General features: G+C 37.8%; 1 protein-coding gene across 6 annotated transcripts in view; it reads right to left on the reverse strand.

Annotated features, from left to right (window-relative positions):
• The window catches only part of LOC105102803 (anthrax toxin receptor-like), a 45,247-nt gene extending 21,309 nt beyond the window's left edge, over positions 1–23,938 (reverse strand). The window contains exons 1-4 of one of the 6 annotated variants that reach the window (XM_031460922.2): positions 23,651–23,935; positions 8,629–8,804; positions 5,724–5,856; positions 4,475–4,662 (exon numbers count right to left, since the gene is read on the reverse strand). Coding sequence is in view for 3 of the 6 variants with exons in the window: in XM_064487924.1 (XP_064343994.1) it covers positions 8,629–8,804; positions 23,651–23,661 (187 nt within the window). In the remaining 3 variants the exon portion in view is untranslated. Of the gene's footprint in view, positions 1–4,474; positions 4,663–5,723; positions 5,857–8,628; positions 8,805–9,136; positions 9,996–23,650 lie in introns of those variants that run through there. The other 5 variants (XM_064487925.1, XM_064487926.1, XM_064487924.1 and 2 more) reach the window with 5 other exon arrangements.
• Positions 23,939–24,631: the final 693 nt, after the last annotated feature.

Below are 24,631 nucleotides of genomic sequence, written 5' to 3' on the forward strand. Positions count from 1 at the left end.
TTAACATTTGGAGACTTTCACTTTTTACTTGAAAATTTTTGTAAAGATACATAAATCTAAAAGCCAAATATTCCTGAAAGTTTATAATGAAAAATGGCAGTGCCCTACCCTGTTTCTCTCCATCTGATTCTGACTCTACAGAGGCAACCAGTTTTAATTATTTAGCTGTTTAGTTTAGTGATAACATTAAGCATTTGCTATTTACCAGGTACTGTTCTGAACATTCTACAGGTATTAACTCACTTAATCCTCATAATAATCCTATGGGGATGTATAAACCTGCTGTCAACATTCTGGCAAATGAGTGCAAGGGGGCTGAGGCCTCCCTGCTGTGTCTGCAGACATCAGCTTAATTCTCCAGCTTTGCCGTGTGCTACCACCACCCAAGTTCAGAGTCTGGGTTCAACCTCTCTCAAGAATAAACCTTGAGTCTTTGGCTGGAGCGGGGAGGTGGTTGTATGAAGTCGAGGAAGGAATCAGAGGGTCTACTGAATCTTGTGGAGCCTTTCAACCTGATTTAATCTCTAAATTCAGCTCCATCTTTGGAGCTTATCTGATGCCTCCCACCCTTATAGGGTTCTGCAGGGAGAAGTGGCTTGCTTCTGTTTTTCTTTTGCAAAAAAAATTTTAACAGCTTTATTGAGGCATAGTGCTTGCTTCGTGAATTCTCCTGTGCAGGCACTTAGCTTTCCATTTTCTCAAGTTGCTGAATCAGCTACTATTTCACAGTTTCCATGCATTGTTATTCTCTTTTATCTACTGTCTTTCCTCTCCTGCTCTGTGGGTCTCTGGTTTCCAGATAAATATTTTTGTTCAATACACTGTCTTTAACCATAAGTCCCTACTTAAAAAATTTGCACCTCTTTTATTTAAATGTTTTCACAATGAACATGTGTTACTTATGTTAAAAAAATTTAACATATGAAAAAAAACCACAAGCATGTAGAACCCCTTCTATTCTTCTGATTACATGATCCAGGTACAGAAGGGTGCAGAGGGTGGCAGTCCCTCAAAGGGCAGATAAAAGGGAACCTTGCTCATTCCTCTCCATATACACAGGCCCCCTTGCTGACTCCTTCACACTCCAGGCAGGGTCCCTCTTGTCTGAAACACTTTTCTCCTGGGTATCTCAATAGCTCCCTCCTTTCCTGCCTTAGATCTTTGCTCAAAAGTCACTTTCTCAGCAAGGTTCTCCACGACCACCCTGTTTACAAACTCCTTTACCATCCCCTTTCCTTGGCTGATTTTTTCTCTCTGGTACTTACCATCGTCTAACAAACACATTGTGTGATTTTGCTGACTTGCTTACTGCCTCTCCCCTTATGTGACTGTAAGCTCCATGAGAGCACAGATGTGTGTCTGTTCTGCTCACAGCTGTGTCTCTGATACCTGGAAGAGTACGTGGCACACAGTAGGCTCTCAATACATATTTGCAGGATGAAAGAACTCGGGAGTTGGAACAGGGCTCATCTCACATACTAACATGCCATCTGCCAACACACTTTATTGGATTTTTAATCTTTCATCCATGAAAACTTCAATATGCACTTCTAACAAATAAGGAGATTTGTTTTTTACATAACTACTATACTATGATTACACTCAGTAAAAATTCCTATACTTCAATCAAAAAATAAAAATAAAGAAATAAATATAGTATATGGTAAAAAAAAAAAAACCCTTATATCTTCTAATACCTGGTCCATAATTGTTGCAAAAAATGTCTTCATACAATTGGTTTGTTTGAATCAAGATGCACATATTATGTTTCATTGATATCACTCAAGTCTCTTTAAAGCTACAACAGCTTTACTCCTTTTTAACACCATTTATTTGACAAAGAAACTGGGTCATTTGTACTGTAGAATTTCCCACATTATGGATTTGACTAATTGTTTCCTCATGGCATTTAGCTTGCTCCTCAATCCCGTTTTCTTGATTGGATTCAGGTTCATATCTTGGGGGGTTGGTTTGTTTTGTATTTTGGGGGAGCTTTGGGGGTAAGGACCCTTCCTAGGCGGTGCTGCATACTTCCTACTGCATTGCATGAGGAGGCCATGATGATGTCTGCTTGTCTTCTTGTGGTGATGTTAAGATTAATCAGTCCAGGCTGAAATATTTGGGGGACATATACTGATATTTGCATTAACCCTGAAATGCACCCAAAATAAAATGGATAGACAGATGGAAACATAGATTAATATGTGATAAAGCAGGTATAATAAAATGTTAACGGTAGAATCTAGGTAGTGGGTATGCAGGTACTCACTAAGAAATTCTTTCAAATTTGGAAGTTTTCATAATAAATTGCTGGGGGAAGAAAGGATCAGTTGGTTTGGGTGCATTTGCCCTAATACATTCATTATAAAGTACCCCTAATGTTTAGAGCAGACATTGATGATTGTTACCGAGATCCATTATTTCATTAGGGGATTGCAAAATATAATTTCTAGTTCTCTTTTTGAATTTTTCAGTTGTGGTTCTTACATAAAGGAAAAATTTCCTTTGTTGACTATTTAATTACACTGAATATGGTTCCTACAGGAAAGACAAGATAAACATTTTATTCTTTTTCTTCATTTATCAATTTACCAAATAGTCAGTTGATGTCCTAGCAACCTCCAAAGATGTCCCACCAGAGATTTTCGGAACTTAATGTGTTTCTTAATGTGTTTCAATCCACTGCAGGCATTATTCTTTTTAATACTCAAACTGCCCCACCTATGATCAATAGGAACCACCACCAGGATGGCTCCTGAATACTGACATGACCCTGTTCATCTCAGATAGCGTCCTCGTATTCAAGCGCAACAAGATGCCCTGAGGCCTAAATTGTACAGTTCTCCTGCCCTAGAACCAAATGAACCTTTAATACAATGAGCTTTGTGTTCTTTCAGTAGGAAATGCTATTTAGAAACTATAATCTGGTACTAGGGATGCTAATTGCCACTGGGTTGTCACTGCTTCTTGACATTGACAGTGGGTTGAGCTAGGAAATGTCTATTTTTTTAAAAAGAAAAAAACCATGAGTTCATACAAACACCTCCAATTAAAATGTAATATTATGGGGGTTTTACTCAAGTTCCTTAATTTTATACTTATAACTCTTTTTCTTATGCTAAAGATCTTAATGATATTAACAAAATTACTTTAACTTATTGCTTACTGCTTACTCACATGCGTGAGTATTTCAAAATAACATACCAAAATTATCACTAGCAGTAAGACTACTAAATGCAATTTAATTTTTTTTGGGGGGGTGCTTTTTGTCCTGATACATTTTAACCTCACCTGAAGGATAATTTAATGGGACATATCACTTTTGTATCAGCCTAGCACCATTGTTCCTTAATTAGGAGTAAAAGGAGGTAAGTGGGAAAGCTTAGGTCATATCAGTTTTTAGATCATTTGCCTTTCCAGCTAGCATCCTGAGACAAAAACATAAAGTCTGGGTGAAAAAGTCTTTAGGGAACTGATACAAACATGAGAGAAACAAATTACTCTACTGAGTAAATAAGGGGTCAGTGAACTGAAGGAATAAGAGGCCAAGAAAGAAATCATGAACATAATGCTCATTAAGTAGGCATGATAGGTCAGAGCTGATAGGCAGCTGCAGATTTTCTCAGCGGGAGCTGTAGTGAAACGCTGCTTAGCAACACTGGAAGGCAGGTGACAATGACGACGGCACAAAGAGCTGGAGAGTCGGGTTTAAGCGTGACAATCATACCATCTTACAACTGACCAGTCACCAACCAGGCAACAGCTAACTGTGGTCAAGTGGTAAAATATAGTGCCTATACTTCATGACTTTTATTTCCTATTTTTAAAAAAAGCTGGTAAAAAATAATGTCTGAGCCATTAAGCAGGACTGGTTCACATAGTTATTCTACTCTGAAAGAATTTTTTAAAAAATCTTAAAAGCTTCACAGGCTGCTGTGGAATAAACTGTGAGCTAGAGAACCTGTAAACTCAAGGTGATTCTATCATCACTGATTTTTTTTTAAATTTGAGTTTTAATCATTCTCAATTTCTAATGCACATTAGAATCATCCACAGGGTTTAAAAAAATACATGTGCTGAGGCTCTAATGTAGACATGCTGAATCAGAATCTCTAAAAGTGGGCTGGGCATCAATACTGTGAAAAGGATCCCAGACAATATTATTTGCACCAAAAGTTGAAAACTACTGTGATATATAAATATTTAAAAGTATTTGCAGTTTTATGTGCATGAGAATCACCTCAGGAGCTTGTTAAACATGCCAACTCGCAGGACCCATGAAAGTCCTGATTCTCGTAATCTGATGTGGGCTCGGAAATTTACAGGTTTAACCAGCATCCCAGGTAACACGGATGCAGGTGTCATCAAACCACACCCTGAGTAACATTCGTTTGAACATTTTTTGGAAAGAACGACAGAAACCAAAACAGACAAACACCACCAGCCTGGGATCTGGAATGCGCTGGCCACTGACCTGAGTGATGTTTGTGAATATCTGCTCATTCTCTCCCTCAGAACAGCCATCAGCTGGAGGACCAGCAGCTTCCGCTCCTGGCCTTCCATAAGGAGAGCCTGGTGCTGCTCTACCTCCAAGAGGCTTCTGCTGGAGAAGGGCTTTGTTTTTAACTTTGCTTCATCTTCCACGGCCACGAGACTCAACTCCTATCAATGTGGGAGAATAAGAAAAGTGAAGAAAAATCCTGTCAAACTAAGGACTTTAAAAACAGCTAGAAAACTGTTTGAAATGTGTATATAAAGAACCAGTCTGAAACAAGTTTATACTGTATAGCACAGGGGAATATAGTCAAGATCTTGTAGTAGCTCATGGTGAAAGAGAATATGAAAATGAATATACATATATTCACGTATGACTGAAAAATTACGCTGTATACCAGCAGTTGATACAACATTGTAAACTGACTATAACTTAAAAAAAAAAAAAAGAACCAATCTGGGCAAGGGGATGAATTCGAATGTGGGTGATCAGAAACATCAAAAAAGTCTCCCCTACTTGGATTCTCGGGATATTAGCTCTAACTCCCTCCTCGTACCCTCCCATGCCAACCCCAACCTTAAACTCCACAGAGACTCTCTTAGAATAGGCACTCTATTTAGGGAAAATATTAAAGAAGGCAGAGATGGAGGACAGGGAATCCAAGATACATGGCCTATGGTCTCTAACAGTGGAAATAAGGAGCAACAGTGTGGGGTGTGGGTTACTGTAGGAGAATCAGGGCAAAAGGAAGCACAACCACCGTTTTGAAGAAAGAAACAAACCCAGGAAAGGTTTCAAGTGGCTACAAACGAAGTGAGAGAGGCGGAACTGCTAAATTTCCCCTGCAGATACCTGACAAAGCGACAGTCAGAGAGAATAAGGGATTACTCCATAGCTGTAAACCTGCTATTAACTTCAAAAGGGCTCTTACTGTCAACACAGGGCAAAGATGAATCCTTTCACGGATCAAGAGTTCTGCTTTGGTCATCTCTAAAATTTCAGTGCAGATTACCTTGGAAAGTAGTTCGAACATGTGGTACTGCTGAAGGTAAATTTATTCTTTTTACCAAACCAAAGACTACTGAAAAACAAATTACCTTTATGTCCTCTATATCTGTGGAATGAAGACCTAATTTTAGAACCTAAAATTATGACTGCTTTGTAAATTCAAAGGGCTCCTGGAGCTACCCTAGAATAAAGCTGACCATGCACTATATGTAGTGCTTACCTTCAAGTAAAAGATGAAGAAGTCGCCTGCCAAACCACACTCCGGGCAGTGGGACAGCAAGTCCCTGAGGTGCTCTACCTGGCTCTGCTCTGAGGACACCTTCTGGTACAGGGCTTCACCTTCATCTTCCTCACTGCAATGTGGGGGTTAATGTTTATCTTGGTAAGATTTATCATCCAGAGATATTATTTTTTGGAAGCCCCATTAATAATCTTCTGAAGTAACATGTTATTTCCATACAGTACAACATTAGAAAAAGCTCAAAAATGTGCTTATTCTCCTGTTTCTCCATGCTGAAAAAGTATTCTCAGAAGCTAGGGTATCATGTTCTACACAGTCGTTTGCTCAAATGAGGAAAAGATTCATTTTAAGATGAATGTTGAAGAATTACTATTATTTCAATAAGTTGCAAAAGCAAGGAGGAATTAAGGTATAAGTTGTATGCAGATATTCCAGTTCTTGAGGAAGAGAAGAGAAGGATCACAGAGGGCCTTGGATGCCATTCAAAGGAACGTGGACTTTTTCCAGTGAGCCACTGGAGGGTTACGGGCAATGGAAAAATACATGATCTTCACAGGAGGAGATTCAGTCAGTCTCAGCTAATAAGAACCAATTAGTTGAGCAGTGAAAAATGCATAAAGGTTCAGGAAACTGAGTAGACCAAATTTCCAAGTAATAAAATGTGGCTAAGATATCGAAAACAGTGCTATGATTTCTGCAAAAAAGTCTCAAGAAGCTTCTTATGAGATACTAAGGCTTTTAGTTTTCATTCACCAGATAAATGAAAAGGCCAAGATACAAAATTATTATACTATAGCATGTAAATAAATACACAGGTACGGAAGATGTACTAGAAAACAAAATACTAAAATAAGGTAAACAGTGACTAGGACAGTGGTTGATTTCTGTTTTCCTCTTTATGCTTTTTTTGTATTATACAAAGAACATCTATTACTTCTGTGATTAAAAAAGAAAGAAAGAAAATCTCTTTCATATTGAATTGAGGGAAAAAAATGACAGATTTGCATCATCTCACTGAAAAGTACAATTATTAAAGGTAATTTGGCAGACCATCTCCCCGGGTAGTCTGTCCCAATTTACCAGTTCACTAATAACATAGCCCTTATACTCCTCTAGTAGTATGAATAACCCACAGATTAAGTTTAGGATTACTTCCTATTTTATCACAGAGTATCCCAGAGTCCTTCAGATCACTCATGTTACCTCCACCACACTTTGTGTTAGAAGAAAAGGGAAATAGCTTCTAAGCTTCTGTGAACCATCCTGGCTGTCAAAGTGAAGTGCTATATTCAAATAGTCATTTAAAAGATACATCACAATTACCTTAAGAAGCACTAGTTTATTCATTCTTAAAATTTCAATGAAAAAGTCCGTTCCAAATAGGTATATTTAGTTCCAGAAAAGTAAAAATTCATGATCCTGAAATCTAAGCTGTTCTTTTAGAGTTTCTTTAACCAAACTTTTTATCAACAACTGGTGCTGAAGGGCAGAATGGTACAGGGAAAGGTAAGTGATGACAGAGACCAGGTGGTGACATGGACCCTGCCCTTGGGGAACCAGACCATAAGCAGGATCCTTAGAACAAAACATAAAATCATAGTATTTCTCTGGTACAGTGAGTATCAACTTTTTGGAGACATGGAGTGTTTTCAGTATCTTATGAAAGCTATGGATCCTATTTTTAGCAACAAAAATTCATGTTTGCATATAAAAATTTCTTATGTATAACTTCAAGAGGATTAGAGATTCCAAGAAGTCTATGTAGAGACCCCAGGTTAAGAATTTGTTGCTTCTTGTAGTGGATGGAGAGTCATTCAGTCGCTGCCTATTCACTTTTTCTCCTGCCAAGAAGACAAACTATAGTTCCAATAAGAACTGTTGGTTTTGACGTATGTGCACTAAGAAGTACACTAAAAACTTAAGACAGCAATAAGTTTTAACTGCTGATAAGTCAAATACTATAAAATTCTCTATTTGTCACTAAATTGGTCCCAGGTTAAACTGAAAGTGTTTTTAAAATAAATACGCCAAAAAATGTTAAAATCTTTCAGTTCAGGAGCATGGTTATAACCACAAAACCTAGGAATGCTCAGCAACTCTCAGTAAATTAGTAGCTTGAGTTTGTACTTTTGATTCTGTTTGCAATCAATGAATTTTTTCTATTTTCCTCAAGTCCATCATACTGAATAAGTGTTTTAAAACTTAACCAAGTTAAACGTGAATTAAAAATTAAACATTTGAATAAACAGCAGCTTTGAATGTGACATGAAATCTGAGTAGAGCAGCTGCCACCAGTTAAATACTACGCAGACTCGGATCAATAAGAACTTATGTTCCGAGGTAATAACATCTTCACATATCACCCAGAAAGTGGGAATAATTTAAAATACACTTGTGAAATGTTGGGGAAATAAATTATCCATTTGTTAAGCACCTTCTAATCAATCCCTAGGAGAAACAAGCCCTCACCCTAAAATTACCATAAAGGGAGCTCCCAGACAACTTCCCTCAGGAGTAAGCCTGGCTCTGAACACACACAGACCATTCTGAGAGTCAGAAAGAGAACTGGATTGTTCTGGCTCTGAGGGTGAACATGTGTCTGCCTTTTCCTCTGATTCACTGGCGAAGACTTTGTGAAGTGAGTGAGCTTGTTGTGATGCAGAGCTGCGAGGCTCCAGCAAATGCACCTACTATTAGCCAGCATCTAGGAAAAACCTGGAGGACCATTTCAGGCACCCACTTCATTTGGAGATTGTAAGTGGCAGCACTTCAGCTGCCTGAGTTTCTAGTTTCCTTTCTATCAGCGCCCCTTAGTCGGCGAGTTGCAGATGGCCTTCTGGGTACAATCAAATCTGAAGAGAGAGCAAAGGATGGGTGGACTCACCAAATGGCCTCTCTGATGGTGACATAATGCCACCTTGACTGGTCACTCCAAAGCGACAAAATGACTGGAGAGAGGGCACAGATCTGTCCAAGCCTGCAATTCCTTTCAGGCTAGCAATTGCCTTCTTCCTCTCCCATTTCCCCAGAATCCATAGTAAGATCTCTTGGCAAAGTGACCTGGCAGAAAAAAGCAGTTATAAATGAGCTTGTCATCTTACTCTACATGTCTAACAAGGTGACATAAAAAAAGAAAGAATGACTGTCAGGTTCCATGCATTCCAAATGCTGGCACAATTCACCTAGCACTACTGAAGCACAGGAGTGGAAACGATGCTTCTAGTGAATTTCAGAATGCAAATACCCTAAAATTCAACGAGTGACTAACGAATCCTTGGCTCTAGATGCAGCCCTGATATGACACGTGAGCCTCACATGATTTTTTTAATTCAAGTGTACTGACTGCCTTTGAATCAGGCACTGTGAAAGTTTACACTGATAAAATCACCTACGTTCAATGGTTCCAAGAACTGGTGACCAAGAAACAGCAGACTGACAAACTCTTGCTGACTCCTTATCCCCGCTTATCTGTGCCAATCAGCCAGGAGAGGAATGGAGTAAACGTGTACGTCTTCCGTCTCAGTCTCTGATGAGGAAGGGATTTCAAAACTAAAATAAGAGTTATTATATGAATGGTCTTCAAAAGTCACATATTTATAGCCTCCATTTCCACTGCACTTTCTCTTGTCACTTCCCTCAGAGCTGTGGGCTTCAGTGATGGGCTGCCAAAAGTTAGAGAGTCAAAGGCAACAAGCAAGCTTCGAATAATACGCAAGACTGAGTACTTCCCTTCACCACTTGACGATGATGATAGTGGCCATTTATTGAGCTTACTATCTGCCAGAGACAATGCTAAACACTTTAATGTGTAGTTAAGTCTTCATAACAATCCCACGGAAGAAGATACTATCATTGGTTATGAGATTACACATGGGGGACTTCCAAATACCCAAAATCAGAATTCTATAGGACTTTTGAAAGGACATAAAGTCTTACAAGGAGGAAGAAACAACATAAATCGCTCTGAAAATAGAGCTGATACAAAATGAGTCCTCCTTAAATTCCTATACGAAAGATTATTTTCTGAATGACTAAGAAATCCCTTCAGTCTAAACAACACTGTACAGCTCTAACACCAAATGCAAGCCTGCATTACAGATGCCGCTTTCAGATCCAGACTCCCCCAACTCAACCTCTAACTCTTCACAAGGTAGTTATCATCCAATCTCTACTTCCTCCTTCCTAGACATGTAATTCCAGTATTTGTGACTGATCAAACAGGGGCATGTTTATACATGTGAACTGAGATTTCACCTCTGATGTCCAAGACAGAGGCTGAGGAAAGTCATTCTATAAACTAGATCCAATCCCCTGCAATCGGCAGAGCTCTCTTTTTTCTAGATGAGTGGAATAAAGGACTGTCAAATGTTTTCCTGACTTTGAAAGAAAAAGAAATTACAAAGTGGCATAAGTCACGTTCAAAATAAGAACAAGAACAACATGCAAGAATGACTTCACTATGCACAAATAATAAGGTTCTCTAGATTGTTTCCCTTATGTGAGTCACACCCTGCTTGGTAAAACAGTAGAGAGAGAAGAGCACTCCCAGGACAGGAAGCAGGGAATCAACCAAAATGTGCACCTAGAGAAAAGGACACGGTGGTACCATGAGCGTAAGGCCAGAGGAATGGGAGTTAAGTGCCATATGCTTATTAGCAGGGCTTGCAGTCTTAACTTAGGCAACACTCCAGTCCTAGGGGGAACAATTTTAGCTCTAAGGCTAAGGAAACCATCTGAGATGGGCAGACAGGCTGAAACACAGGGAGACTGACAGGGAGCAGCGCCCTTTGGTGTGTGCAGCCTGAACTGTCAGGTAAACTGGGTAAGGAAACCCGTTTTCTGACCCCTTCTTTCCTTTCCTCCTTCTGAGTACCTCCAAGTCTCCCGATCTATTATTCATCTATACAATAATTATCTTATTGCTGAAGGCCCTGCTGTTAGGGACTAACAAACAATTACCACCAGATAGAAAAGCTTAAAACTAGATTTGAAAGAAAATGGTGCAAAACAAAACATAGCTTGCTCTAGATCTGTCATTCTTAAGATGTAGCCGCCACACAGGCATGTCCTATTCTCTCCAGTTCAGTAAAGGTTCAAAGAAATTACGCTGTGAACTTAGATCTGCACTGGCTTTAACAAAGTTAAGTGTGTGAGGATGCTGGTTTTTATTAACAATAATTATGTTAAATATTTTTAGTTGTACCTTTCAAAAAGGATACAACAAACTTTTGGGAATACCTACTGGAATCAAAGTACTGCTCTAGGCTCTGCAGTCAAAATAAAAATGAATGAACATTCTCTCTGTTGCTTGTGTTCTAACAGGAAGAATAAAACAAGTAAACCAATATTATTATTATTATTATTATTATTATTATTATTATTATTATTATTATTATTATTATTATTATTATTAATCATCACCATCATCATCATTAGGTAAGGTGGATAATTTAAAGTATCTCACCAAGTACCAAAATGCTATTCAAAACTCCAAACACAATAGGATTTTAAAATGTAATTCTGTCATAATGAATTAATTAAAACCTGACAGTGTAGACAGTGATCATGATAAAAGAAGAAAGAAGAGGAACTGACAATAATTATACTCTTAGTACATATTCCAGGAACTGTGCTAGGATTTTTATCTTCCAAGCACTAAGTTAGAGTCTTTCAAGAGTTAGCTCATTAAAATTATAACAGTCTCACAAAGTCTGTATCAGCAGTCCTATTTTAAAGGATGAGGAAAGGGAAACTGAAAGATGCCCTAATTTACAGAAAGAGTACTGAGGCAGGTATCAATGCTGTTGATGGGAAATTAAAGGTCATGGAGGCACAAGCTGGAAAAACCTCTGTGCTTTTCCAGGGAACCCTGCCCCTTTAAATCAACCCTAATTTTTCCACGCTCCTTAAGCCTCCCAGCTCCTCTGTGGAGCCTGATAACCAAGAAGCCAGCTTCCTGTGCATGATGTACTCTCCGTAAGCCCAGCTAAATGAGGTGTATGTATGGCAGGGTTCAGAAGTAATGCACAGGCCTAATTATGGTATCACCAATTACAGGAGGTAGAAAAGAGATTCTCCTAGATAATTTAGTAAGGGCCTATTGTTAGGCTCTGGATTGTGTATTCCCGGAGGTAATCCCTGTGGAGCCATCCTTCCTTACCAGCATCTTTTGTATAAAAAAACAAAACAAATGGAGTTAAATCTCCATTATACTGCCTTAGTCAGGCCAAAGCATCTCAAACTTTAACACAAATTCAAATCAACCACATCTCTCAGAGTTATATCTTCTTGTTGATCAACTCCTCCAATTTTTCAATTCTCTTCTTATACTTTTCTGTATTTTCTTGCAAGGAATAGAAAAAACTGCAGTTATTTATATATATATGTTATTCATTTTTATATAAAGGTTCAACATATGTGTACTGTGTGCCAGTTGTGTACTAGATACATCTGTGGAGCTGTGGATACAGTGGGAAACAAATTAGCTGCTTGAAAGGAGCATACATTCTACTGAGGGGCCAGAAAATAAAAAATAAATACATAATATCTGATAGTGACAAGTGCTATGAAGAAAAACAGGTTAAAGGGATAGAAAGTGATGAGGGGAAGAACATGTGGAAAGAGAGAGAAATTAAGAATAACTTATCAATTCATCAACTAAAAATCCATTAAATTCACAGATAAGAACAGAGAAATGGGGATTTTTTTTTTCAAAATGGAAAGATTTAAAGTCTCCTTTGGCTCAGATTGATCAATAAGCTTTCTCAAAAGAACTTGAATGGCCTCCACTTGACACACACAGGATTGTCACCTTCCTTCCAACATTAATAGTTAAAAAGTTTCCTTGTACACAGCCCCAATCTACCTCTCTTTAAACATCCTTATGGAAGTATATCTATTTTCCAAAAGTTTTGGACTGGCCATCTAAAAGCAATCACCAAAATCCAGTTCTTTTATCCACTTACGGGTTGCTCTGCATTCTAATGACCAGGTTGCATTTTATAGACGAAAGACAGGCAGTGGTACTTATTAAATTGACCAACTCAACTTTTACTTCTTCCACAGACTTGCTATATTATTTAACTGCTCAACTGCTCATTCATTCATTCTCTAATTCAAATATTCACTAAGCATCTAACCACCATTAATGAGTTTTCTCCTCTAAATACCAGCAGCATTTTAAAGCTGGTAACATATATTCAATCCTTGAATATATAGTTGTCTCTGAGCTCTTCAACTAGCTTGGAAGGCAACAGTCAAGCTCCCTACTTCAGCATCTGTAAGAATAGATGATTAAGTTGTGTTACTCAAATTTTTGGTGGAAAAGCAGTAGTACACAATTTAAAGGAACCCCACTGTTACTGCTTTTATAAAGCAGACGATAACTACCACTTATTGCTTGGCCATTCAAGAGTGAATCAGGCATTCAGCTAAACGTTAAACATACAATCAATTCTCACAAAAGTACTGCAAGTTAAGCATTTTGTTCTCATCCTAAAGCTGTGGAAAACTGAGGCTCAGAGAAGCAAAGTTAGGTGAGCAAAGGTAGACTGTTAGTAGATGGCAGGGCCAGGATGAACCCAGATCTGTCTGACATAAGATCCACGCACAGTACATAAAGACAGAAAGCAGATTAGAAGTTGCCAGGGTTGAGGGGAGGGAGGAATGGGGACTGACTGCTTAATGGCTACAGGGTTTCCATTTGGGGTGAAGAAAAAGTTCTGGAACGAGACAGTAGTGATGGCTGCGCAGCACTCTGAATACCACTGAATTACAGCATGGTTAACATGGTAAGGTTTATGTTATACGTATTTCACCACAATGTAAAAAAGAACAAAGCATGTACCCCATGGCCTCCCAATACTGACCTCCCCTTGTGCATAATATTTTTATTGTTTCAGTTCCTAACTCATAACAACTTTATCCAGCTGTCCCTCCTCGGAATCAGTAGATCCTAGCTTGTCTGGCTGTTAACAGCCCTGTTCTTGCAACCTCTGCCAAGTCGGGCTGAATTTCCAAGTGGCACCTTGGACAGCAGCTTCTGTACCACCCCTTCCTCCTACTGAGTCTTACACGGCCCCTTCTACCAAGTCTTCTGGTAGATCTCCAAGGCCACGGGGTAGCCAGTCCTTTCCAACAACAGCTCCCTCTTCCAGTCTCTTGCCTCAAACTGAACTCATATTCAGGTTAACAGTTTGGTCGCACCTGACATCCAACATCACCTTCTACTTACAACCCCAAAGTGGAATCTGGTCACTTCCCCCTTAAGGTGGACACCCCATGTCATTGACTTGTATTGAGTTTAGTGACCCATAAAGGGACACGGGAGGCTAGACTGATTCAGTCAGTGCTGCACTGTGATCTCTTGGTGCCAGCACTGACAATGATCAAATGTCCTAGGAAAAAAGAATCCTTCCAATAAGTCAGAACACATATAGAAAAAAAAAATTGTTGGGGCCAGTTCCTTCCAGGCTCCTGCATGCTAGGCTGCTGACAGCACCACCTGAAGAAGAATGAAGGCACAACAAGTAAGCTGTTCCTGCCCCACCGAGGGGAGGGCCCTACTGCCCTGTCTCTGTGCCCTAACATCGCATGCTGTGGAATTTCCTTAGACTGTGCTTATGTGCAGTACCTTTCTTCCTTTTTGGCGGGGGGAGCTAATTAGGTCTGTTTGTTTGTTTGTTTGTTTATTCTTAGAGGAGGTGCTGAGGATTGAAACCAGGACCTCATGCATGCTAAGCATGCACTCTATCACTGAGCTATACCCCACCCCTTTCAAGCTGAGGGTGTTCTTCCTTGCTCACTAGGAGGCAAAGCGGGGTCTGAATTCAAGTCAAAATGTAATCTAATACTTGATATATTACTCCTACCTGTGATAAATATTTTCATATCTTTTGGAAGTTTTCTTTTTTTAGCAGTTTAACTTTTGGGTAAGTTTCACATAGAGCTGTTTGGAAATACTTCCACTGACCAGCTCAGAGACTTAACCCAAAACAATTGACTTCTCTGAGTCTCAGTTTCCTTATCTGGAAAACAAAGAGATTGGATTAATCAAGCTTTAAAGCTCTGTTCTATCTGCTCTAGCATTCTCTGACTTGTTTGCAAGCTTGCTCATTGTCTTCTATAGTTTTCTGGTACCTCAGCCATGAAGAGGTAAGACTAGTTGAAAAAAATGAACCATCCCCACCTCACTCAAAATTTTTTGAAACACTGAACCTACCTGGCCAAGATGTAACAAATTTCTAACCCTTCCTCACATGCTTTCTGCTCCACTGGTTCTGGAGTTAGTACTTTAAAGATGAAATCCTGTTTAGCCGAAAGGTTGTTTTCTGGCTACCTGAGGTATCTGTACAACCTGGGATCACCAAACAAAATACCAAGAGATGGGAAATCTGAAGCAGGGAAGGGAGAGACAGGCTCTCAGAGTACCTTTTGAATTCTTTCATGTGAAGAAGCCTCTCTGAGAGTAGGTGAAATGGTGCTTTGAAGAAAAGTATAATTTCCATATCTGCCTGTGGCTTTTTCAGTATAAATGTGTAGGACATTGCTGAGGGGCAACATAAGAGACCAGTATGGATCTAGGACAACCAAAGCGGTTCAGAACAGATTAGACAAGGAGACAGATGGGCACCAATGACCCCACTGGCAGCCTGGAGATTTCCTCGTTCCTTTCCGGGGGTTCCACATTCCTTCCTGGATGCATCTTGGCTTCCTATTACAGGACCAACCATGAGAAGAGGCGTCCGTGGTTAAGCTTTACAACCCTTCATCTAAATTGTAGAGGACTGCTGCTCTAACAAGTGAGAGAGGCATGTTTCTGGATACTCTTAACTACAGATCACACACTACTGTAACTATTTGCCCGACTCGGAGCTCCTTAAAGGCAGTGGCTGGCTCTTAATCATTTCTGTATCGGTAAACCGAGCAGAATGTCTGCCATTCAGTAGGTATTTTTGTACATTTTTTGGTGAGTGATTAACTGAATCAAAAAATGAATGAACAAAGCAGATTGACTGCTGTTGACTTTCTTAAAAGCTCTATTTTTGTGAGGAAGTTACAGTGCCCTCTCTATTTTCATTTTTTTATCTTCTTCAAGCTGTTGCTAGAAGGTATTCAATCAGTGTAAATTAACTAAACAGAATCACAGAACTCCAGCCATGGAAGGGAGAGCAGATTGAACAATAGAAGGCTTGATTTTATTATATTGGCTTGTTCTGCATCTATCTTCAGTGTCTGGAGGACTGAATTTCTCTGGAAAGATTGACTGGAAATTTGAATTTAAAAAGAGAGGAAAAATTTGGAGGACTCAAAATGGTCAAGAGTATTAAGAATAAACATGTGTTTCTGTTGCAAAGCAAAACAAAACTGAAAGCAGCCCTCACATGCCCATTTCATAGGCTTCCATGACATTGCTAAATACACCCCTTAGAGGCTGTGGAAGAGGACTCGAAAGAGCACTGGGAAGTCAGGAATCAGGAAAGGTGGCTGTGAATTTTGCTTCTGCCACCTAAGTGATTGCCCAAAGCCACATACTAAGTGAGTGAACATGGATAAGACATTTAAACCTCTCTAGGTCCCAGTTTCCTCATGTATAATGTAGGCATTAAGTTTTTAGCATGAGGATCGGTTAAGACAATTCATATTAAAACATTTTGTAAAATATACAGCCATATGCAAATGTTAAATTTACTCCCAAATATTTTATTCCTGTTGATGCTACTGTAAATGAAACAGTTTTCTTAACGTATGGCCTTATCTTCAGCAGGGATGTACATGTATGGAAATACAAACATGATGAGCCTGTCCACAGTCAAGCTGACTGCATCCTAACGTTGAAAGTCAGTACAGGCTGGAACTTGATTTTACTCCTGCTGAAGATTAAACTAGTCAAATGCTGCCTTCAAAATATCACAGTGATCCTTTTGATAGCAGTGTTCCAGAACTTCTAATGCATTTACTGAGTTTAATTAAGACTTGTGAGAAGCAAAAGAACCAGGTTGTTACTTAATATAGTATTTTGCACTACGCATGCTTTCAGAGCATAATGCTTCAAATTGTCTTTCTAAAAGAGAGGTTTCCTGAACTGAAAGGGAACTGACAGGTTTTTGAACACCTATTACGTGCTAATGAATGTAATGAACCTACCAAAATTTACATTATTTATCCACCTGCAACTCAAGGTGTCAAATTTAAGTCACCTAAAGTCACATGGATAGTCAACCCTGGAGCCAAATTCCAACCTAGGTCCATTTGACTCAAATGGTCAGCTGCTTTTCACTGCGGGATACCACAGAATCCGAACTGAAACATTTAGAAAATCTAATGCTTGAATCTCCACATCCTTGAAGGATACTTTTTATAGCCCTTTCCATGTTATTCAAGGTCACAGTTCAATAGGAGATGAAAACATCCAGAAAGAATGATTGCCTTTAGGGAGGGGCCATAGGTGGGAAGGAGATTAACTCTTCACTGGAGAGCCTTTTGCACTTGCTAAATTTGTACCATGTACAAATATTATCTTTTCTATACAAAGAAAGCGAGCGAGAGAAAGACAGAAAGAAATACTGGTCCCGGATACTGGACCAGCTCTGCCACTCACTAGAATGACTTGGGACAATGACTTCACAGTCTTTTGGATTTTGTTTCCTTTACTATAAAATGAGGGATTAATTTGTCAAAATCCAAAGAATGTACCATATGAGGGGGTGAACCTCAATGTAAACTATGGACTTACGATGATATTGACATGTCAGTGTAAGTTCATCAGCTGTAACAAATACACCACCTGAGGTGGGCTGTTGATAGTGGGAGAGGCTGTGCAAATGTGAGGGCAGAGAATACATGGGAACTCTCTGTACTTTCCACTCAATTTTTCTGTGAACCTAAAACTGCTCTAAAAAATAAAGTCTACTAAAAAAAAAAAGAAGGGTTATATTAAATTATTTCTAAAGTTCCTTCCAGCTCTAAGATTGTAATATTCTAATTAATTCTACACAAATAATTAAAAATTCAGAAGGAGGAGTCCACCAGTCAATCTGACAGAGAAACTTTAATTAGAAATTCATTAAGATAGATGGGGGGCATTATAAAATTACTATAACTCAATAAAAAAAATGTTTAAAAAAAGAGAAAATTTTGGAAAAAAAAAAAGATTAGATGGGGGAGGGAAAGACTTGGATAATTAAAGTAAAGACTCCCTGAATCAGGAAACACAGAGATAAAATGGAAATGAGAATGTAGAAAATAAACTAATTAGGTACCTCGTAGACTTTCCTACCCTAAAATTTCTGCCTTCAGGGGGCCTTGAGCAAGCACTGTGAGGAATACTAAAAGTAACATCCCTCTGCCTCCAGTATCAGATTCTGGCCAGTTCCCTTAAGAGCAAGAAAAGGTCCAAATCAGAAAGAACTGGTATTCTTTTACCCTGCCCTAACCAGAACCAATCTCTATGCAATCTTAGCCTCTCTTCACCTCTCCAGGCAAAGAAAAAACATTAATCCCCCTCATACCAGGGAGGACAAAGGCATGCAAGCCTTCTGGAGGTTGGGCCCAGACACACAGAGGCAGAAGGAGACAGAATGGGAAGCCATCGGACTAAAAGCTATTGGAGGTGCACACCCTTTTTTGGCTTAGATAATTTTTTTTACCAGAAATAAGGTACACACATAGAAATGATGAGAATTATTTATGCAGATGAAGTACAAGGTGCTACTCCAAGTTTTCAATTCAATCCGACAACACCTGTATATACACTTGTCTTGCTGAGAACTTTCCAGCTGGCCCACCAGAGTTACGCCACTCCACTCCCTGCTGTGTGTGAAGGATGCCAGTGTAAAAAGGCCTTCCCTTGTAACTGTCCTGCCATAAAATTTTCATTCACAGAGCTGAGAGTTTATCCCTTTAAATGTAAAATGTATTTATGTTTTAACTCTTTTGGAAGGAAGTATCTCTAAAATGAGTTATACGCAATCCCTGCCTTTTTAAATGACGTACACTGAACATACCAGCCCCAACTTGCTCTGCTTTTCAAATATATACCCTTTGGGGGTATTTTTTTCTGTCTCTTTTCTTGCTCCTCTACTCTTGTCTTTGTCCCTTAGTTAGTCTAACTTCTAATTTGTTACTTTTAATTCTGCTATGGTCTTAAAAATCAGATAAGCAGTCTGATCAGGACTGTATAAAACAAAGATGAAACTGGTTCTGAGGAATTAAGGGGCCCTGCAGTTAGACTGAGATGGCAGCCAGATGGACAGCTGTCATCACACAGGTGACATGAGACATTAAACTGGAAATGTCAAGTGAGGTGCCATAGACTTAAACAGACTTAAAACTCCAAAGAAGGATACCAGACTATGGTGAGAACAAAACTATAAAAGCTCCTCATTCAGAAAGAGGGCAGAGAAGACCAAAGGTGTGGAGACCGAGGGGAGACTGACAAGGAGGATTTCTTTGGAGCTGTTGGTGAGAGTGAGCCCCATTCTGCAACCCACCAATGATAAAAAGGCAACCCAATTTAAAAATGGGTAAAGGATCTTAACAGAAATGTCTCCAAGGCAGACATGCAATTTGCCAACGAGCACATGACAGGCTGTTCAACATCATCAGCCACTAGGGAAATGTGAATCAAAACCACAATGAGCCACTACTTTACTCCTACTAGGAATGTTTTTTGTTTTTTTTTAAAAGGATATTGACAAGCGTAGGCCACAATGTGGATAAATTGGAATCCTCATAGATTGCTGGTGGGAAAGTAGAATGGTGCAGCCACCTTGGAAAAGGATCTGGCAGTACTTCAAAAGATTGAACAGTCACCAAAAGATCCAGCAGTTCTGCTCCTAGGTGCCCACCTAAGAGAAATGACAACACACATACACACAAAACCTGCACATGAATGTCCACAGCAACATTGCTCATAATAGCCAAAATGTGGAAAGAATGCAAATTTCCATCAACTGATAAAAAGGTAACAAAGTGTGGTAGATCCATACCGCAGAATACTGTTTGGCACTGAAAGCTATGCAGTACTGCTTCACGATACTTTAAGATGAATCTTAAAAACATTATGCTAAGTGGAGAGCCAACTACAAAAGACTACATATTATATGTTCCATTTATATGAAATGTCCAGAATAGGCAAACCTATAAAGACAGGAATTAGATTAGCGGTTGCATAGGGCTGGACGCAAAGTGGGGAGAATGGGATCAGCTAATAGTTATGGGGGCCTTTTAGGGGAGGGCAAAAATGTTCTAAAATTAGGTTGCTGTGATGGTTGCACAACCCTGCGAATATATCAAAAACATTGAACTGAGCACTCTAAACGGGTGAACTGTGCGGTAGGTGAGTTCCATCGCAACAAATCTGTTAAAAAGAAAAGAGACAGAGAGAAAATCAGAGTTGGAAATGTTCCAAAATGCCTCTCTAAAATTAAACACTCTCCTGCACTTTCTTGTTACCAAGTGAGTTGCTGGATCAATTCAACCATCCCAGATGTTCTCCTTATTTCCCGCCGTTGAGCTGTACTCTATAACTTAGTATCAGCAGAAAGTTAGTAAAGGCAACATATCCTTTGTTGCTAAATTTTATACAGTGTTTACCATTTTCCTCCAACATACACATCTCCTTTGTTTCCCCACTGCAGCTGAGTTGCCAAAACCTTGTAGAGAGAATAATTACCCTTCTACACCCCTTCCTGCTTTCAGTCCCAGTCCTTGGGCATAATCAAGTGTCTACAAAAAACTAATGTTTTGCTTGCCTCTCCAGGAAGTTTTTAATTTGCCAAACTGTTCACCAAACTATGAAGGGTTTCCCCTGCTTTGGGGGGGCAAGAAGAGGAGAAATGGCAGGATTCACTATTTCTCGATCTGTCTGGTTTTTAGAGGCTAATTAACTTGCCAGAAAGAAGCTGCTTTGATTTCTTTTTCCTCTGAAAGCAATTTGTTGACTTCTATGGAATACTCTGAGGGGTCCATATCAAAATTTAGTCATAATTAGTCCTACCCCCACCAGCACTTTCAAGTCTTTCTAACATTCCACACCTGGCTATTTTATAATTTTGCACACTGTAAATGGATGAATATGTAAAATATATCTCATAAAGCTGTCTAGAAAAAGATTTACTCTACATCCAAATGTCCATCAACTGATGACAAATAAACAAAATATGGTATACATTCATAAAATGAAATATTACTTAGCAATAAAAAGGGACAAAATATTGATATATGCAGCAACCTGGATGACTCTCAGAAACATGATGCTAAGGGGGAGAAGTCAGTTACAAAATAACATATTTTGCATGATTCCCTCATGCAAAATATCCACAAAAGGCAAGTCCATAGAGATAAAGGCAGACTAGTGGTTGCTTGGGGACTGGGGGTGGGAATGGCTGTACATAGGCACAAAGAGGTCTTTTTGGGGTGATGGAAATGCTTTAAAGCTGTACTGTGGTGATGTTTTCACAACTCTATAAATTTATGGAAAAATCACTGAATTATATTTAAAACATTATTTTATGATCTGTAAAGTATATTTCAATAAAGCTGTTTTATAAAAAAAAAAAAGATTTACTCTAAAAAGATTTTACATAGGCAAATAACCCCATTATTAAAACAGGCAAAATATATAAACAGGCAATTTAAAGAAGAGAAAATATGAATGAACCAAAGCACACAAAATGGTTCAACCTCACTAATAGTAAGAGAGCTAACTGCTACCTAAAACCACAACACACCTAACAGATTGACAAAACTCTCTGGGAACAACTCAAATGTCTATCAAGAGAAGAATAAGCAAGTAAATGGTAATATAGTCATATAATGGAACAACATCTAGCAGTGGAAATGAATGGATTAAAGTCAGATATATTACAATGCTATTTAAATAATATTTAAGATCATGCATAACAATACTAAAAATAGCTTAAGGAATAATAAATACAAATTCAGGACAGTGGTTCCCTTTGGGTGGGAAGCAAGGGAAATGTGATCATGGATGTGTAGATAGAGGATTTCAAATGAATTGATAATGTTTAATTTTATATATATATATATGTTATTGAAGTATAGTCAGTTTACAATGTTGTGTCAATTTCTGGATAATATTTAATTTTTTAAGCTGAGTGGCTGGTGCATGAATGTTTTACTCTTTTTTTTTTTTTAGTATGTTAGACCTATTTTATAACAGACTAAACTTTTAAAGTTTACTCTAAAATGTTTAATTTACCACCATAAAAAAGAAATAAGAAATAAGGAATAAAAATTTTTGAGATGTAATTCACATTCCATAAAATTTACTCTCTTAAAATGTAAAATCCAGTGGTTTTCACAAGGTTGTATGACCACCACCACTATCTAACTCCAGAACATTTTCCTTACCTCAGAAAGAAGCCCCACACCCATAATCAGTCACTCCCAATTCCCCAGCCCCAGCCCCCAGCAACCACTAACCTACTTCCTGTGTTTATGAATTGGCCTATTCTGGACATTTCATTTAAACAGAATCATACAATGGATGGTCTTTTGGGTCTGGTGTCTTTTAAAATTAAAAAAATTATAATTTTAAATGTTCATCCATGTTTCAACATTTATCCATAATTCCTTTTTATGGATGAAAAATATTCCATTATATGGATATAGCACATTTCTTAATTCATTTATCAGTTGACAGACATCTCAGTTGTTTCCACATTTTGGCTCTTATGAATAATGCTGCTATGAACACTCATGTACAGGTTTTTGCATGAACATGTTTTCACTTCTCTCATGTATATACCTAAGAGTGAAATTGCTGGGTCATATAATAACTCCACATTTAACTTTTTGAGAAACTGCCAAACTATTTTCTAAAGTGGCTGCACCCTGTTACATAAAATATAATTTTGAAAGCTATTTACTAGTATAAATGTCTTTAATAGTATTTATTATAAATTTATTGAAATAAACTTTAAAGAGTTAAATGCCATCTGGATCTAACACAATGGATTCCATTTCTGTCTAAAAATATGTACTTCATATATATTTATAAGATTGTAATCATAGAGACCATACAATTTATATAAATATTTTTTCATTTTCAGTATATATTTAGTCATTTGCAGGATTCTTTTATTCAAACTTCCTTCTTTATGATGATGATTCTATCAAAATTATAAAGTAGATTCAATATTATCGTACACTTTTAATGATACAAATGAACTTATTTACAAAACAGAAATAGACTCACAGACATAGAAAACAAACTCTGGTGATGAAAGGGGAAAGGGGGAGAAGGAGGGATAAACTAGGAGTTTGGGATTAACAGATACATACCACTATATATAAAATTGATTAACAACAAGGACCTACTGTATAGCACAGGGAACTATATTCAGTATTTTGTACTAATCTATAGTGGAAAAGAATCTGAAAAGGAATATATACATATATATATATACATACATACACACATATAAGAATATATACATATATACATAATATATATATTCAGTATATGTATATACTGAATCACTGCTGTATACTTGAAACTAATGCAACATTGTAAATCACCTATACTTCAATTGAAATACATATATATATATAAAATCATACACTTTTAAGAAGCTTACAGTATTGTAAATGCCTTTGTCAATTTCTTCAAAAGCCATGCTTTCGTCAGTGGCATGTGCCACTTAGAGAATTTGAACTGTTCAACGTTAAGTGTAAATGATGAAATTGACAGAGTTTTAAAATGTACCACTTTTTTCCACTGACAGCTTATAGTTTCCAGTTTTCAAGTAAAAAGATTTTGATAGTTTGGAATTTAAGATTAGTCATTCTAATTCCTGAAGTACCAGTTTAAAAAGGCAAAATTATTTTAAAAGACTAAGCACAAATATTACCTAAAAACATTAGTGACTCAAATTACCAACCTTAAATACATCCTCAGTACAACTACTAAGTTCTTCTTCTGTCACCAAAATGGTCCCAGGCACCATGTCACTTTCTGGAATCTCTAAAGAACAAAAACCAAAATTACCCACACTTGGAACTTCACTGAATAGAAGAAAGTGGGCCTAAGGAAAGTTTTAGTAAAAAGTTTGGTAACAGCTAAAACTAGAAAATCAATATGGTTACAATATGGCACCATTCAAATACAATATTTTATGGAACATTTCACTGACTATAAACACACATTGTTATTTTATGAATCATTGAGGAAAAAAAAACCCACTGCCAAGTAACCTATGAAATATTATCACTTAGAATTTTAATTTTAAATTAATGAATGAAAAATTGAAGATTAGATTAAATGAAAATAGCAGAGTCAAGAGTTGTGTCTAGGTGATTGGTACACAGGAGTTCATTATACTATTCCTGGTAGATGCGTTTGAAAATTTCCCTATAAAAAGTTTTAAAATCAAGTTTAAAAAAGTATTTAAAGAGCTCTCTTAGATTTACTTATATAATTTTGTTATATATCATTCTTTATATAAGCTAAATAATTAGAATAAACAGGATAAAGAATTAAAACTTCATACTAAATGTCTAACTCTTCTGAAACATTTCAGTACCATTACTGATATCCATGTTTTGCCATAATATATTGTCTGTATATTCTTTTTCCACTCTACTAATATCTTCATGATTTTCTTCTAGGTCACTAACATCCATTCTACAAGTTTTAATGCTCATTTGCAGGCACGGACAATGCCATGATTGCTACCTGGCCAACAATGATCGCAAGATGCATCTAGGTATCAGAGTTGTTAAAATGTGAAAAAGATTTCTAAAATAAAAGTTTTCTTAATGTGAAAAAAGTGCATCTTGAAATTGATAAAATATGATAATTCATCTTTTAGGACATTAAAATACAACTAAACTCACTAACCAAATCTGGGAAAATTTAAGCA

Source organism: Camelus dromedarius, chromosome 8 (assembly GCF_036321535.1).
Source record: "Camelus dromedarius isolate mCamDro1 chromosome 8, mCamDro1.pat, whole genome shotgun sequence".
NCBI lineage: Eukaryota > Metazoa > Chordata > Mammalia > Artiodactyla > Camelidae > Camelus > Camelus dromedarius.